This window comes from Pelodiscus sinensis, chromosome 1, assembly GCF_049634645.1.
Source record: "Pelodiscus sinensis isolate JC-2024 chromosome 1, ASM4963464v1, whole genome shotgun sequence".
NCBI lineage: Eukaryota > Metazoa > Chordata > Testudines > Trionychidae > Pelodiscus > Pelodiscus sinensis.
Genome location: NC_134711.1, coordinates 323,607,485 through 323,623,969, shown reverse-complemented (window position 1 = coordinate 323,623,969; position 16,485 = coordinate 323,607,485). Strand labels below are relative to the sequence as shown.

Genomic DNA, 16,485 nt, shown 5'->3' with positions numbered 1-16,485 from the left:
TGCTGCCCTTCGGTTCTTCAGGTCCAGGGAGGCCATTGATGGAACCCACATTCCAATCCGCGTACCACATCATTGAGCCGTCCAATACATAAATTGCAAGGGCTATTTCTCTATGGTGCTGCAGGTCCTGGTTGACCACCAGGGACAGCTTACAGACATTTTCGTCGTGTAGTCGGGCAGGGTGCATGACGCCTACATTTTCCAAAACTCCAGCCTCTACCAGAAGTTGGAGGCTGGCACATTCTTCCCCCAGTGTGACTTTCGTGTTGGGGATGTGCAGATGCCACTGTACATCATGGGGGACGTGGCCTACCCCTTAATGCCATGGCTCATGAAGCCTTACACTGGCCACCTGGACCCCAACAGGGACCAATTGAATGCCCACATCATCTGGGCCCAACTGAGCCTTCAGGCACCTGAAGGCATGGTTCAGTTGTCTCCTGACTCACCTTGATGTGAGGGAGCACAACATCCCCGAGGTGGTCTCGGTGTGTTGTGTTCTCCACAACATCGTGGAGAGGTAGGGGGAGGCCTTCCTACCAGGGTGGAGGGCAGAGACCGGCTGGGAGGGAAAGGCCTTCAAGCAGCTGCGGACTGCTGCCATCTGCTAGGCCCATCAGGAGGGAGTGCACATCTGGGAAGTCCTGAGGGAGAATTTCTCTAAAGAACCACAATAAGTCTCCCCAGAGCCTCCCCACTAGCGGCCTGTGTCTTGCCCCCCGTGCCTTGCCCCCCCCCATGCCTCTCTCACCACAACTCCTCCCTTCTCCCCTTCCCTGTACTTTCAATAAACACACCAGTTTTAATTTGAACACAAAAACTTCATTATTTTTTTAATAATAAAAGTAACTGGGAGGGAGGGAAGGGGGGCTGAGAACCTGGATGGGGACAGGGAGGAGGGGGCTCATGGCTGGGAGTGGTGTGGCTGGAAGTGCTGCCTTGGGTCCAGGGACCTCAGCGGTGGGTGAGGCCTGGGACAAGAGGGGCATGGGGGTGAAATGGGTCAAGTATGGCGGGGGAGCGGGCATGGGCATAGTCGAGGGGGCTTCAGTAGGAGGCATGAAAAAAGTGGGGGGGGGCTGCAGTGGAGGGGCTGGAGTGGAGGGGGGCAAGAGCAGAGACAGGAGCTGGGTGTGCCATCATTTCTCAGATGGTGGCACACATGTTTTCACCCTGCTGCGCAAGCAGATCCCACATGACGTTTGGTGCTCTGGCTGGGTCCTGGGAGCCCTGATGGTGCTCCTGTGAGGGCCAGAAGGGCTTCAGGGGACTTGCGACTGGGCCATAGCTCACAATGTGGGTGGAGCCAAATGGTGAGGTGCAACTCTGAGGACCAGCTTCCTGCCACAAAGTTTGTCCCACGTGCCTGCAGCTTTAAGGGCTGGCAGGGGACAGGAACTATAGAATTCTGATTAGTTTGGATGGAGTCGCCAACAGGGCACCTGTGTTATTTCCTGGAGGCCACTTCTTTCAAAAGAACTCCCACTTCCACGTCCACACACACCTTTTTCCAAATACATTTTTTTGGAAAAAGGCTTCTTCCTCATAGAGGTTTACCACCATTGGAAAAAACCCTCTGTTCTTTTGACTTTCTGTCGAAAGAACGCTATAGCAGTGCGGACGCAAGTATTGTTTTTCTGGAAAAATGTTGCAGTGTAGATGCACCCTTTAGTTAAAGCTAAATAGATTCAGCCTCATGTGTCTATCAGCATGTTTTCTACTCTTTTAATCATTTTCATGGCGGTTCTCTGAATCCTCTCCAGTTTATCAAACATACTTCTTGAATTATGGACATGGGAATTAGACACAGTATTCCATTAGCAATAACTGCACTAGTACCCAATATAGAGGCAAAAGAAATCTGCTCCTTCTGAAGATTCCTGTTTAAGCATCCAAATATCATAGCAGCCCGTTTGGCCACAGTTTCACCTTTCAAACTCTTGTTCAGCTTGGAGTGAATATGTCTTTTATGAACTCATCCAATCTTGAGTTAGAAACCATCACCATGTCTCTTTATAAGTTGTTCAAATGGGTAATTAACTTCACTGTTAAAATTCACCAGCCTGAATTTATTTAGCTTTAATTTTCAGACATTAGGTCTTGTTATATCTTTGTCTAGTAGACTAGAGAATTCTGTACTATCAGAAACTATCTCCCAATGTTATAGGCCGATCAAAACACCACTTAACCTTTTGTTCAGTAAACTACCAAGATTGAGCTTCTTAAGTCTTTGACTGGAACAACTTAATCCTCCCTGTAAGTATTCTCTGAACCCTCAAACATTTTTCAATATATTTTTTAAAGTGGACTTAACCAGAGGTGAAAGTAAAGTGGTGGGCCCCGTGCACCCCTCTGGTAAGAGCCAGCTGACGCGCCCTACTGTAGGAGCAGCTGGGCTCCCAGGGCTCTCCTGCAGGCTGTCACACTAATCAGCCATCAGGTGAAGGCACACCCTAATCTGGTCCAGGACTGACCCAGCCCCAAGACCCCCCTCGCCAGGATGTCCTTTAGGGACGTTAGGAAGGAATGAAGCCTCCCCATTTTTACTAACGCTGCTTGCTGCTCCCCTTTGGTCACTGTCAGGGAGTGAGAGGAAAGCACTTAGTGTGCCTACATTCCTCTCTCCCTGTTGGTGCAGGGAGGGGGCAGAGGAGTAAGTGACCCACTCACAATTTTGCTACTATAATTCCCTATTTTAGTTTCAAGCCTTTTATCATCCATTATTTATTATTTAAAAATTATACATTTGAGCAAAATTTATATTAGAACATCCAGTATGGTCCATCTAGTTCAGTATCCTGTCACCCAACAGTGGCCAATGCTAGGTGCACCAGAAGGAATGAACAGAACAGGGAATCATCAAGTGATCTATTTCCTGTAACCCATTTCCTGCTTCTGACAAATGGAGGGTAGGGATACCATTCCTGCTTGTCTTGGCTAATAACCATTGATGGACCTATCCTCCATGAATTTATCAAATTCATTTTTGAACCATTATAATATCCTCTGGCAAAAAGTTCCACAGATTGACTGTGTGTTGTGTGAAGAAATGCTTCCTTTTTTTTTATTTTAAAACTGCTGTCTACTAATGTCATTTGATGACCCCTAGTTCTTGTATTATGTACTAGGTACTAGGCATTCCTCCTATTTGTGTCATCTGCAAACTCCATCAGTGCTGATTTTATATTCCATTCAACATTATAGATAAAAATGTGAAGTAGCAGAGGGACAAGAATTGATCCCCTCAAGACCCCACTAAAAACATGCCCTCTCAATGAAGATTTCCCATTACAAATACATTTTAGAAACTAACCTGGCATTAATTCTTTTAATGCTCACCATGTTTTTATATCATTCTGGTGTTTTAATCAATACGTTGTGCAGTTATCAAGCAACATGCCTTACAGAAGTTTCTTACATCAATCAACCTTAATGAAAACATGGTATTAGCTTGGTTTGACAGGATCTATTTTCTATAAACCCAAGTTAATAAGCATTAATTATATTACCCTCTTCTAACTCTTTATTAATCAAATCCTGTACAAGGCAGTCCATTATCTTGCCCAGGATCGATATCTGTCTGATAGGTCTATAATTAACTAGGTCATTCTGTTTACCCCTTATAAGTACTGGGGTACAACACTAGCTTTCCTACAGTCTTCTGTAACTTCCCCAGTGTTCTAGACTCTTTAACATTAGTGTTAATGGTTCATTCAGCAAATTCCTCAGCCAGCTGTCTTAAAACTATTCTACACAACTTATTTGCACCCGCTGATTTTAAAAATGTCCAACTTCCATCATCTGAAGGGTATATCTGTATTTCTAATAAATGACTAAGGAGAATGATTCACGTCTTAATCCATACTTCAAACTTCAATGTATGTGTATGTGTGTGTATTCTATGTATATATATATTAACTGCATGGAGATTTAAGTGCAAACAAATCACTACTAAAATAGTTTATAATCTGATACAACTAGGAAAGTGCTATCATCTGATTACTTACCTTTGCTTTGTCTGCAACAAAATAACACTCTAAGTATCTGGCAGTTGTGTACCAAGTGGTCAGTTCTTCTTTTTGGACCTAGAGACACATAAAGCAGTGTTACATACTTTTAAACTGAGGTGTTTAACTGCATGCAGAATCACAGAAATACAATCCTGAACCATACCCTCCTGTAATTATGTCACTCACCCAAGTGGAAAATCTTACAGAATTATAATTCTTTGACAGGGTAATAAGCCTTGTGGAGGGGGAAAGTGGTAGATGTGGTATATCTTGACTTTTGATACTGCTTCACATGACGTTCTCATAAACAAACTAGAAAAAAGCTACTTATATGGAGTGTCTATAAAGTGATGCATAACTGGTGGGAAAACCATTTCAACACAGTATTTATCAGTTATGCACAGTTTAGATCATGTCATAGAGAGAAACTTTATAAAATTTGCTGATGATACCAATCTGGGAGGGGTTGCAAGAATTTGGGAGAATAGAATTAAAATTCAAAATTATCTGGAAAACTGGACAAATGGTCTGAAGGAAATAGGATGAAATTCAGTAAGGACAAATGTAAAGTACTCCATTTAGAAAAGAACCACCATTTGCACACATAGGGTGTGTCTAGACTACAGGGTTTTGTTGACAAAAGTGGACTTCTGTCGACACAACCATACCTGTGTCCACACTACTGCCAAGTTCTGTCAACATAACATTGACAGAACTCAGCAGTAAACCTCATTCTACAAGGATTAACGCCTTTTGGTCGACAGAGTTCTGTCAACAGGAGGTGTTATTGTATCTGCACTGTCCTTTGTGTCTACTCTCTCCTGTCGACAAAGTGGCTTGCTTTGTCAACAGAACTGGATGTAGTCTAGACACTCTTTGTCGACATTATCTGTCGACAAAGCCTCTGTCGACAAAAGCCTGTAGTCTAGACGTACCCATATAAAATGGGGAATGAGTACTACAGAAATGGACCTGGAAGTTATAATTGGTCACAAGCTGAGTAAGCAACAATAGAGTAACACTATTGCAAAAAAGAAAACATAATTCTGGGATGTATTAGAAGTGTTGTAAGCAAGACCGGAGAAGTAATTATTTCACTGTACTCCAAGCTGATTATGCCTCAACAAGGGTACTGTGTCCTGTTCTGGGTGCCACTCTTCAGGAAATATGTGGCTTGTCATGGGCAAGCACACCTAGTCTCTTCTTGGGGAAGGAAAAGGGTAACTATTTCCCTCTAGCTATACAATCAGCCCTTGTCTTGGGGTAGCATGACCTTGAGGTAAGAGGCAATATAGCCACCCTGTCTCTCAAGGTTGTGTGGCCCAACAGGCAGAGTAAATATGACAGTTGACTCACACAGCAATCTGTATAGCTAGTTGGTTCATCTGGGGTGTAAGACTTAGTGGCCAGCAGCAGCATGACCACTTGTTTGATTGGTACTAGTTGCAGGGTCTGTGGACCATTTGAAAAGTGTGAATTGGGAATGCTTTGTTCCAGGTGAGCTTTGAGGGGCTGATTGGATTGGAGGCTGGGCTTTGAGATAGGTCTTCAGCTTGGACCCAGCAGCCTTATAAAAAGGCAGAGTGAACTGCATGAGCAGCGAACAAGGCATCAGACAATAGGAGAGTTTGCCTCGGGGAAGCCCCAAAGAGGTTGGTCTTTTTCTTGGTTTTTGTTCTTTTCTTTCTCTCTCTCTCACACTTCTCCCCTTCAGGGGGCAATAAAAACAATATCTGAATAAGAGTCTCAGAAGGAAGGCAGAATAGATAATGAAAGATCAGCTGTTGTGACTTTCACAGCATGTGCAATGTTCGTCTTCTTCCCAAAAGATAGAAATGATTTCATCTATACCAAGTGCAAGCTGATCTCTATATTAGAAGAGAAGGATAAAGGGCTAGAGGCCCAAGAATCAACCCTATGATGTATTAGAGAAAATTAAGATTTTCTGAATAGGAGTCAGCATTTGATACTGCAGGCACAGGATCCTGAAGAACAAGTTAGGGCAGTACAGAACATGGAAGAAAGTTGGCAACATGTGACCTCCTTGAGAAGACAGACAAATCAGGTATCCCCAATTCTGATAGAGGTAAGTAACCGCTTTCAGGCTCTCTGCACAGGTACTATGATAGAGAATTGCTTTGGCAGAGACCTCTGAAGGAAGGGATCAGAAGGAGACCCCATTGACCAGAAGGCATGGGATGCATAGTCCTAGGGAAAGGAGTTCCAGGACCACCACCACTCAAGAGAAGGAGATGGGTGGTGGTTGTAAGGAACTCCCTCCTAAGAGGAACAGAGTCTTGAGAAGTCTGCTGCTTATCTAGAGATAGAATTCAGAATGTAACCAAGAGCCTTCCGAGACTGATCAAACCTTTGGACCCTTCCTACTTCTCCATGTAGGAACTAATGATACTGCCAAGAATGACCTTGAGTGGGTCACCGCAGATTATGTAGTGCTGGGAAGAAGGATGAAGGGGTTTGAGGTATAAGTCATGTTCTAGTTCATCCTCCATGTTGAGGGAAAAAGATCCTGGTAGGGATGGTCAAATCTTGAAAGTAAATGCATGGTTGCGCAGATAGTGTCAGAGTAAGGGCTTTGGTTTCTTTGACCATGTGATGCTGTTCTGGGCACAAGGATTTCTAGGAAGAGATGTGATCCACCTAACTGAGAGGGAAGAGCAGCTTCACAGATAGGCTTGCAAACCTAGTGAGGAGGGCTTTAAACTTGATTCATGGAGGGATGGAGAACTAAGCCCTGAGGTAAGTTGGGAAGTGGGATAACGGGAAGAAATACAAGGAGGAAAGTGCAACAAAGGAGGACCCCTGCTTTGTATGGAGAATGTAGTGCAATCAGCTAGTTTTCTAATGTGTCTGTACATGAATGCAAAAAGCCTGGAAAACAAGCAGGAAGAATTAGAAGTCTTGGCATAGTGAAAGAACTATGATTTGATTGGAATAATGGAAATTTGGTGGGATGATTCACATGATTGGAACACTGTCATGGAAGGGTATAAACTATTCAGGAAGACAGGCAGGGGAGAAAAGGTGGAGGACTTGCACTATACAGAAGGGAGCAGTATGATTGCTTACAGTTTCAGTATATAGGAGAAAAGCCTATTGAGAGAGTCTTTGGGTTAAGCTTAGAGGCAGGAGCAATAGAGGTGATGTTGTGGTTGGTGTCTACTATAGACCATCAGATCAGGTGGATGAAGTAGATGATACTTTCTTCAAACAACTAACAGAAGCTTCCAGATCACATGCTCTGGTTCTCATGCAGGACTTTAATCAGCCTGACATCTGTTGGGAGACCAATACAGTAGTACATAGACAATACAGGACATTTTGGAGACTGTAGGGGATAATGTCCTGGTACAAGTGCTAAAAGAACCGACCAAGGGCCATGCACAGCTTGATCTGCTGCTCACAAACTGGGAGGAATTAGTAGGGGAAGTAGATCTGGGTGGCAACCTGGGAAGCAGTGATCAAGAAATGGTCAATTTCAGGGTCCTGACCAAAGGAAGAAAGGAGAACAGCAAAATACATACTCTGGAATTCAAAAAAGCAGACTGACTCCTTCAGGAAACTGATGGGCAGGATCCTATTGGACACTAACATGAAAAGCGACGAGGAGTCCTGTGGCATCTTATAGACTAATAGATTTATTGGAGCATAAGTTTTCGTGGGCAAAGACCCACTTCGTCAGATGCATGAAAAGGAAAGGAATCCAGGAGAGAGATCGTAGTATTTTAAAGATGCCTTATTGAAAGCACAGGAATAAACCATCCTGATGCACAGTAAAAAAGGCAAATATGGTAGGTGACTAGCTTGGCTTAGCAATGAAATCCTTGATGAGCTTAAACACAAAAAGTGGAAACTTGGATAGGTGACTAGGGAGGAGTATAAATATATTGCTTGAGCATGTAGGGGTGTAATCAGGAAGGCCAAAGCTCAATTGGAATTGCAGATAGCAAGGGATGTGAGGGACAAAAAGAAAGGTTTCTACGGGCATGTTAGCAATAAGAGGGTGATCAGGGAAGTTGTGGGACCCTTACTGAATGAGAGAGGTAACCCAGTGACAGATGTTATGGGAAAAAGCTGAAGTACTGAATGCTTTTATTGGCTCTGTCTTCAAGAATAGTTCTGCTCCCAGACTACTACATTAGGCAACAAGAGTATGGGAAAGAGGTGGGCCACCCTTTGTGGGGAAAGAACAGGTTAAGAACTATTAGACATACACAAATCCATGGGGCTGGATTTAATGCATCTGAAGGTGCTGGGGGAGTTGGCGGATGTCATTGTAGATCCATTGGCCATTATCATTGATAACTCATGGAGATCGGGGGAGGTCCTGGATGACTGGAAAAAGACAATGTAGTGCCCATCCTTAAATAAAAGGACAATCCAGGGAACTACAGACTGGTCAGCCTCACCTCAGTCCCTGGAAAAATCATAGAGGGGATACCCAAGGAATCCATTTTGAAGCACTTGGAAGAAAGGAAAAAGATCAGGAATAGTCAATATGGATTCACCAAGAGCAGTCAAGCCTGACCAGTCTGACTGCCTTTTATGAAGAGGTAACTGGCTCTGTGGACATGGGGAATCATAGAATACTATAACTGGAAATAACCTTGAGAAGTCATCAAGTCCAGTCCCATGCCCTAATAGCAGGACCAAGCACCGTCTAGATCATCCCTGACAGATGTCTATCTAACCTACTCTTAAATATCACCGGTGATGGAAATTCCACAACTTCCCCAGGCAATTTATTCCAGTGTTTAACCACCCTGAAGTATTTCTCCCGGAAGTATTTCTTAATGTCCAGCCTAAAGCTCCCTTGCTGCAGTTTCATCCCATTGCTTCTTGTTCTGTCCCCAGAGGCCAAGAAGAACAATTTTTCTCACTCCTCCTTGTGACACCCTTTTAGATACTTGAAAACTGCTGACATGTCTCCTCTCAGTCTTCTCATTTCTAAACTAAACAAGCCCAGTTCTTTCAGTTTTCCCTCATAATTCCTATTTTCTAAACTTTTAATAATTTTTGTTGCTCTTCTCTGGACCTCCTCCAATTTCTCCATCTTTCTTGAAATGTGGTGCCCAGAAGCGAACACGATATTCCAATTGAGGCTTAATCAGCGCAGAGTAGAGCGGAAGTATGACTTCTCGTGTCTTGCTCACAACACTACTGTTAATGCATCCCAGAATTACGTTTGTGTTTTTTGCAAGTGTTGCACTGTTGACTCAAGTTGGTGGATGTGATATACCTTGACTTTAGAAAAGCTTTTGATAAGGACTTCTACAGTATTCTTGCCAGAAAGTTAAGAAAGCATGGATTGGATAAATGGACTGTAGTGTAGACAGAAAGCTAGCTAGATTGTAGGACTCAATGGGTAGTGATCAAGGCCTTGAAGTCTGGTAGGCGGTTGGTTTCAAGTGGAGTGCCCAAAAGGTCGTTTCTAGGGCTGGTTTTGTTCAACATCTTTATTAATGATCTGGATGAGGAGATGGATTGCACTCTCAGGAAGTTTGTGGATCACACTAAGATGGGGGAGAGGTAGATACATCGGAGGGTAGGAACAGGATTCAGAGTGACCTAGACAAATGGGAGGATTGAGCCAAAAGAAATCTACTGAGGTTCAACAAGGACAAGTGCAGAGTCCTACACTTGGGACTGAAGCATACCAAGTAAGCACTGTTACAGGATAGGGACCGACTGGCTAAGCAGCAGTTTGGCAGAAAAAGACCTGGGGATCTTCAAGTATTCACCGGGACAAGTCATGCCTGACCAATCTGATCAGCTTCTATGATGAGACAACTGGTTCTGTGGATATGGGAAAGTCAGTGGATGTGATATACCTTGACTTTAGAAAAGCTTTTGATAAGGACTTCTACAGTATTCTTGCCACCAAGTTAAGGAAGTATGGATTGGATAAATGGACTGTAAGATGGATAGAAAGCTGGCTAGACTGTCGGGCCCAATGGGTAGTGATTAACAGCTCGATGTCAGGTTGGCGGTCAGTTTCTAGTGGAGTGCCCCAAGAATTGGTTCTAGGGCTGGTTTTGTTCAACATCTTTATTAATGACCTAGATGAGGGGATGGATTGCACCCTCACCAAGTTTGCGGATCACACTAAGCTAGGAGAGTGGTAGATACTCTGGAGGGCAGGGAAAGGGTCCAGAGTGACCTGGACAGATTAGAGGATTGAGCCAAAAGAAATCTGATAAGGTTCAACAAGGATAAGTGTAGAGTCCTGCACTTGGAATGGAAGAATCCCAAGAATTGTTACAGGCTGGGGACTGACTGGCTAAGTAGCAGTTCAGCAGAAAAGGACCTGGGAATTACAGTGGATGACAAGCTGGATATGTCAGCTATGTACGCTTGTAGCCAAGAAGGCTAATGGCATATTAGGTTGCATTAGGAGGAGCATTGCCAGCAGATCTAGAGAAGTAATTATTCCCCTTTATTCAGCTCTGTTGAGGCCACATCTGGAGTACTGTCCCTGGTTCTGGGCCCCCCACTATAGAAAGGATGTGGATGCATTGGAGAGGGTCCAGTGGAGGGCAACCAAAATGATTAGGGGACTGGAGCACATGATCTATGAGGAGAGGATGAGGGGTTTGGGTTTGTTTAGTCTGCAGAAGGGAAGAGTGAGGGGGGATTTGATAACAGCCTTCAACTTCCTGAAGGGAGGTTCCAAAGAGGCTGGAGTAAGGCTGTTCTCAGTAGTGATGGCAGAACACGTAACAATGGCTCAAGTTACAGTGTGGGAGGTTTAGGTTGGATATTAAGAAAAATTATTTCCCTAGGAGGGTGGTGAAGTACTAGAATGGGTTACCTAGGGAGGTGGTGGGATCTCCATCCATAGAGGTTTTTAAGTCTTGGCTTGACAAAGCCCTGGCTCGGTTGATTTAGTTGGGATTGGTCCTGCTTTGGGCAGGGGGCTGGATTTGATGACCTCCTGAGGTCTCTTCCAGCTCTATGATTCTATGGTACCAAAACATTCCCTAAGGATCACAGGAACACACTGATCCCTTCTAACAGATAAGGTTAGGATAATAGTACATAATAGAAATGTTTTAATTAAACCCACATGTACAAGGGATAATAACTGTGTCAGAGCGGTAGCACTAACTTGTTTGTTCTACGATATAAAGCTGTATCTTAGAGGGATTATCTTTATCCAGGTGAGAAAGAATGGAAAGTTCTCCCATTCATTGAGCTGCATCTATTGTCATGGACATACATGTTTTAGTATCCTTAGAGAGTGAAGCAGGTATTATTACCATACTTCATTGACAATAAACATGTCTTTATGCCTTTGTTCCTTAATGAAACTTGTGGTTATTGAGCAGTTCACTCAAGGTTTCCATGCCAGATGTCTGTGCAGAACTATGGCAGCACACAGAATGAAACACGCGCGCGCACACACACACACACACACACACACACACACACACACAAACACACACACACACTTCCAATCATTTATCAACATCTTACCCCACTGGCAACCCATAACCTCTAATCTGATAAGTAAATGAGATGTCCACTGTAAAAATCATGATCTCACCACACAAATTAAACAAATACCGATCACAGATGGTCCAGATAATATTTAGTTATGTCATGAGTTCAAAGGTCTGGATTAGATGACCGCTTAAGGTTCCTTTCAGTTCTATAATTCTCCAACATGCTATTTTCCTTTGCTAATAGGCTTTTTCATATTTTTCTACTGAAAAACTAACATTACCTCTAGTTGCTTCCTGTAACCCACTCAATCTGAAAAAACTTCATGCAGAAAAGGACTAAAGTCCAAGTCTTCATAGTCTTAAAGCTGTGTGAAGGGTGAATATGGTGCTGGTGAGTCAGCATTCCTGGCTGCCTAAGGATCCACTGCCAGGACCCTCTGCCTTGTCCTGTCACATAAAACCCACATTCTTGGGTTTGGGTCATCCTGTCAGGGTAGGGGTCTTTGTTCCACAGCTGCTTGAATTCTCCAAACCAAGGGCTCTCTACCTTTTTCTTTCTGACCCTCCCCCCACAATGGAATGTTATAAAAATTCCACAAGCCACTTGTGCATCAAGAACTGTTTTTTTCTGAATATAAAAGCCAGAGCCAGTGCTAAACGTTAGTTAATAGGGCAATTATCTGGGATCTCATGCCACAGGGGGCACTATGAAGCTAAGTTGCTCAAGCTTTGGCTTCACACTTTTGGTGATGGAACATGGGGTCCTGGGTTACAATCTTGCGTGGGTAGAGCTTTGGCTTTCTGCCTTGAGCCCTAGCAAGTTTCATGCTGGCTACACTTGGTAGACCCTCTGAAACTTGCTCATCCAGATCCCTGGTTGATAGCCACTTTCCAAACCCTTTTCAGTCTTGTCCCAATATTACTGGGTAGACCAGAGTGATTTGCTAAACTGTCTTTGCAAGTCAGTGTGGCTCTGTACTTCTAGTTGCTCTTTTGGCAAAGGATAGATAGAGGGCCCTAATCATGTAAGGTACTCCAGAAGACTAATCTACATGATGGTTTGTTTACATCCAGGGTACGTCTAAACTACATGGCTCCATTGACGGAGCCATGTAGATTTGTTGTTTTGGCAAAGGCAAATGAAGCCGTGATTTAAATGATTGCGGCTTCATTTACATTTACATGGCTGCCGCGCTGAGCCGACAAACAGCTGATCAGCTGTTTGTCCGCTCAGCGCGCTAGTCTGGACACTCCCCTGCCGACATCAAAGCCCTTTGTCGCCAGCCCCGGTAAACCTCATCCTACGAGGAATAACGGGGCTGCCGACAAAGGGCTTTGATGTTGGCAGGGGAGCATCCAGACTAGCGCGCTGAGCCGACAAACAGCTGATCAGCTGTTTGTTGGCTCAGCGCGGCAGCCATGTAAATGTAAATGAAGCCGCGATCATTTAAATCGCGGCTTCATTTGCCTTTGCCTATGTGTCTAATCTACATGCCTCTGACGACAGAGGCATGTAGTCTAGACACAGCCCCAGAGTCCATCACACCCATCACTTTGGTACCATTGATACATACTGGGAGCAAGCAACATCTTAGTTGGGCTCTGTTTCCAGACTTGCGTGACTGCTAAACATGCCTACCCATAACTAGAGTCCATAAAGGAGAACTCCTGCTTGAAATGTTCATTCTGTCCACACTCTGAGCATGAAGATAGAAGTCCTGAGCCCCAAGTCCTGAGCGCCAAGATTAAGACCAGAATTGGGTTCTGGAATGTACGTACCATGGATGAAATGGGTAAGCTTACACAGATTACAAATGAAATGAGACACTACAAAATACATATTCTTGGTAACAGTGAGAGTAGATGGATTGGACCAGGAGGAATGAAGACTAGTACTGGTGAAGCAGTCCTTTTTTCTGGAAGGGATGATGACCAACATCATGAGGGAGTAGCTATCATCGTGAAGAAAAGAATAGAGAAATGTTTGCTGGAATGGAAACCAATCAACAGCAGACTGATGAAAGCCAGAATGAAAGGTAGACACGTAAATATTACATTAATCCAGTGTTATCCCCCAACAAATGAAAGTGAAGAAGAAAAGAAAGATAGATTCTATGAACAGCTTCAAGCTGAAATAAAAATAGCATTACAGCAGGATCTTATAATAGTCACGAGGGACTTGAATGCTAACGTTGGGAAAGATAATATGCACAATGACAGAACTATGAGGAAATATGGGTGTGGCAGCATGAATGAGAATGGAGAGAGGTTAGTGGAATTTTGTACTTTAAACAATCTTGTCATTGGAGGTATGTTCTTTTCTCACTGTGAAATTCACAAGTTAACATGGTGCTTACCAAATGTAGGGATAGTAATCAGATGGACCATCTGATGATCAATGGAACATGGAGATGCTCGTTACTAGATGTCAAGGTGAAAAGAGGGGCTGATGTCAGCAGTGACAGCACTAATAAAATTTAAACTAAGCATTGATCGCAAGATACCCATGCAGAAATGCTTTGATGTAGAGAAGCTAAAAGACCCCAAAGTTAAGAATGCTTTTGTCCTTAACATCAAAAACAGGTTTCAAGTGCTACAAGATCTTGAAGAAGAAACTCACAGCACAGAAGAAGTTAATAAGAAATGGGAACAAATTACAACAATATGTGTAGAGAGCAGCGAGGACTGTCTAGGTTTCAAACAGAAACCAAAGAAAAAAGTATGGCTCATGCCAGACACATGGAAGGCAATTGATAATAGATCTATCTTAAAGAAGAAACTCACAGATGCTATATCAGGAAGACTGAAAGAAAGATAGCAGCAATACAAAGAAGTAGACTGTCATGTTAAGAAATTGGTGAGAGCTGATAAGAGAGCTCATATAGAGGAACTAGCAGCACAAGCTGAAGAAGCAGCTACTTGAGGAGAGCAAGGAAAGGTTTTTAAAATCATCAAGCTTGTTTGCGGTAAATATCATTCCAGTACAAGTGTCCATGTCATGGACAAACAAGGAAATCTACTTACAACAGAGAGGGAACAAGAGGCTCGTTGGGCAGAATATTTTCAGGAACTTCTAAACAGGCCACCACCAGAAGAAGCTGATATTCTAGAAGCAGAAACAGACCTTGACATAAATACTGCTCCACCAAAAATGGAAGAAATTATTGTGGCAATAAGATCCTTAAAGAATGGTGAAGCTCCAGGATACGATAATCTCAATGCTGAATTGTTCAAGGCAGACCCAGAACTTGCAGCCACTATTCTCCAACTGTTCTTTACAGCAATATGGGAAGGGAAGCATGTGCCAGAGGAATGGACAAATGGAATTATTTTTAAGATACCCAAGAAAGGAACACTCAATGACTGTAACAATGGGCGCAGCATCACTCTCCTCTCAGTGCCAAGCAAGATCCTTCCTAAGCTCATTATTCAGTGGATTGTAGACGCTGTTGATAAATCACTGAGGAAAGAACAAGCTGGCTTTCGTAAAAAAAGGGGGTGTGTAGATCAAATTTTTGTACTGCGTAACATAATTGAGCAATGCATTGAATGGCAGAGGCAGTTGTTCATCAACTTTATTGGTTTTGGAAAAGCCTTTGACAGCATTCATAGGGATAGTCTTTGAGAGCTTCTGAGAGCATATGGAATACCAAAGTAGTACAGCTCATTAAGAGTATTACCCCAGAGACTCAGGTAAGCAAATAATCTATGGTCTGACTAAGTTAAAGTGTCTCTGCACAGAAGCCAGATACGGCCTGGTGTTCCTGTATCTTATCACCAGTGGGATATTTGCTCAAAGAAAAATCAGGCTACTCAGGTTTAGGGCCAAACCATGTATTTTGAAGTAAAATAGCACAAACATGGAAGTTAAGAACAGTAAACAACCTATCCTATCCCAAGAAGAAAAGATAGAAAGAATCCCAATACAAAAGGGTATATTTCACAGAGGAATGCAGCGATTGGTGCCTTCGACCTTCTACCTCATGGCTAGCGTAAAGCCGTGAGGGAGGACAAGCAGGGAGATCCCTCGAGGCGGTGCCGTGTCCTCTCCGATTGGAACAGGAACACTGAAGGGATCCTCGATCACCTCGTGGAATGGCTCCTATGGATCCAGTCCTGATGGGTCCTTCGATCACACCGGCAAGTCTAAAGGCGGATTGGAATAGCTTGTAAAACAGTCCAAGTCCACGGCTATTGCCAAATATCCGGAATGTGGGGTGTTCCCACATGTACAGTGGCAAAACAAAACCAAGGCCTTAAACTACCAAAATCCCCAAACCATAAACCACGGATGGTAAATGAGAAATGTCACAGGGAAAATTGAACAGGCACATGGACAAACAGAGAGAGTGACGAACCCGAGTTCTTCTCTGACCCAAGCTTTTATGCCCTCTAAGGTAGGAAAAATATGGTAATGATTGGGGTCATGTGCAGCTCAAGGAGCAGACTAAGTGCACCATATTAGGGATGTGTGCAGAGGTGTTAGAGTGGAGTGCAGCGTTTGGAGCAGAGTACACACAGATTAGAGAAGGGTAAAATGGCAGGGTGATTTGCCTAAAGCTACAGCTTGGTGCACAACTGCTTCTGAGGTAAAAAGCATTCCTATACAAGATGGAAGTCTAGTGGAATCCATTTTGTATGTGCTGACAGCCTGTTTCAGGGCAACAAGAGCTTTTATAACAATTTCACACATGCAGCATGGGGAACAATGATCTACACTTTGAAGTTAAGACTGGAGTAAGGCAGAGATACGTCATGTCTCCAATGCTCTTTAAGTTAGTCTTTAGGGGTATGTCTACACTACCCTCCTAGTTTGAACTAGGAGGGTAATGTAGGCATACCACACTTGCAAATGAAGCCCAGGATTTGAATTTCCCGGGCTTCATTTGCATAAGCCGGGCGCCGCCATTTTTAAATGTCCGCTAGTGCGGACTCCGTGCCGCGCGTCTACACACGGCATGGACTAGGTAGTTCGGACTAGGCTTCCTAGTCCGAACTACCTAGTCCGTGCT

General features: G+C 43.6%; 1 protein-coding gene across 7 annotated transcripts in view; it reads right to left on the bottom strand.

The window, feature by feature from the left end:
• The window catches only part of LOC102463166 (disintegrin and metalloproteinase domain-containing protein 21-like), a 135,521-nt gene that overhangs the window by 93,590 nt on the left and 25,446 nt on the right, over positions 1-16,485 (bottom strand). For 6 of the 7 annotated variants that reach the window (XR_003090199.2, XR_012900817.1, XM_075919610.1 and 3 more), the window contains one exon: positions 4,008-4,085. Coding sequence is in view for 5 of the 7 variants with exons in the window: in XM_075919610.1 (XP_075775725.1) it covers positions 4,008-4,085 (78 nt within the window). In the remaining 2 variants the exon portion in view is untranslated. Of the gene's footprint in view, positions 1-4,007; positions 4,086-15,453; positions 15,620-16,485 lie in introns of all 7 variants that reach the window. The other variant, XM_025186933.2, reaches the window with a different exon arrangement.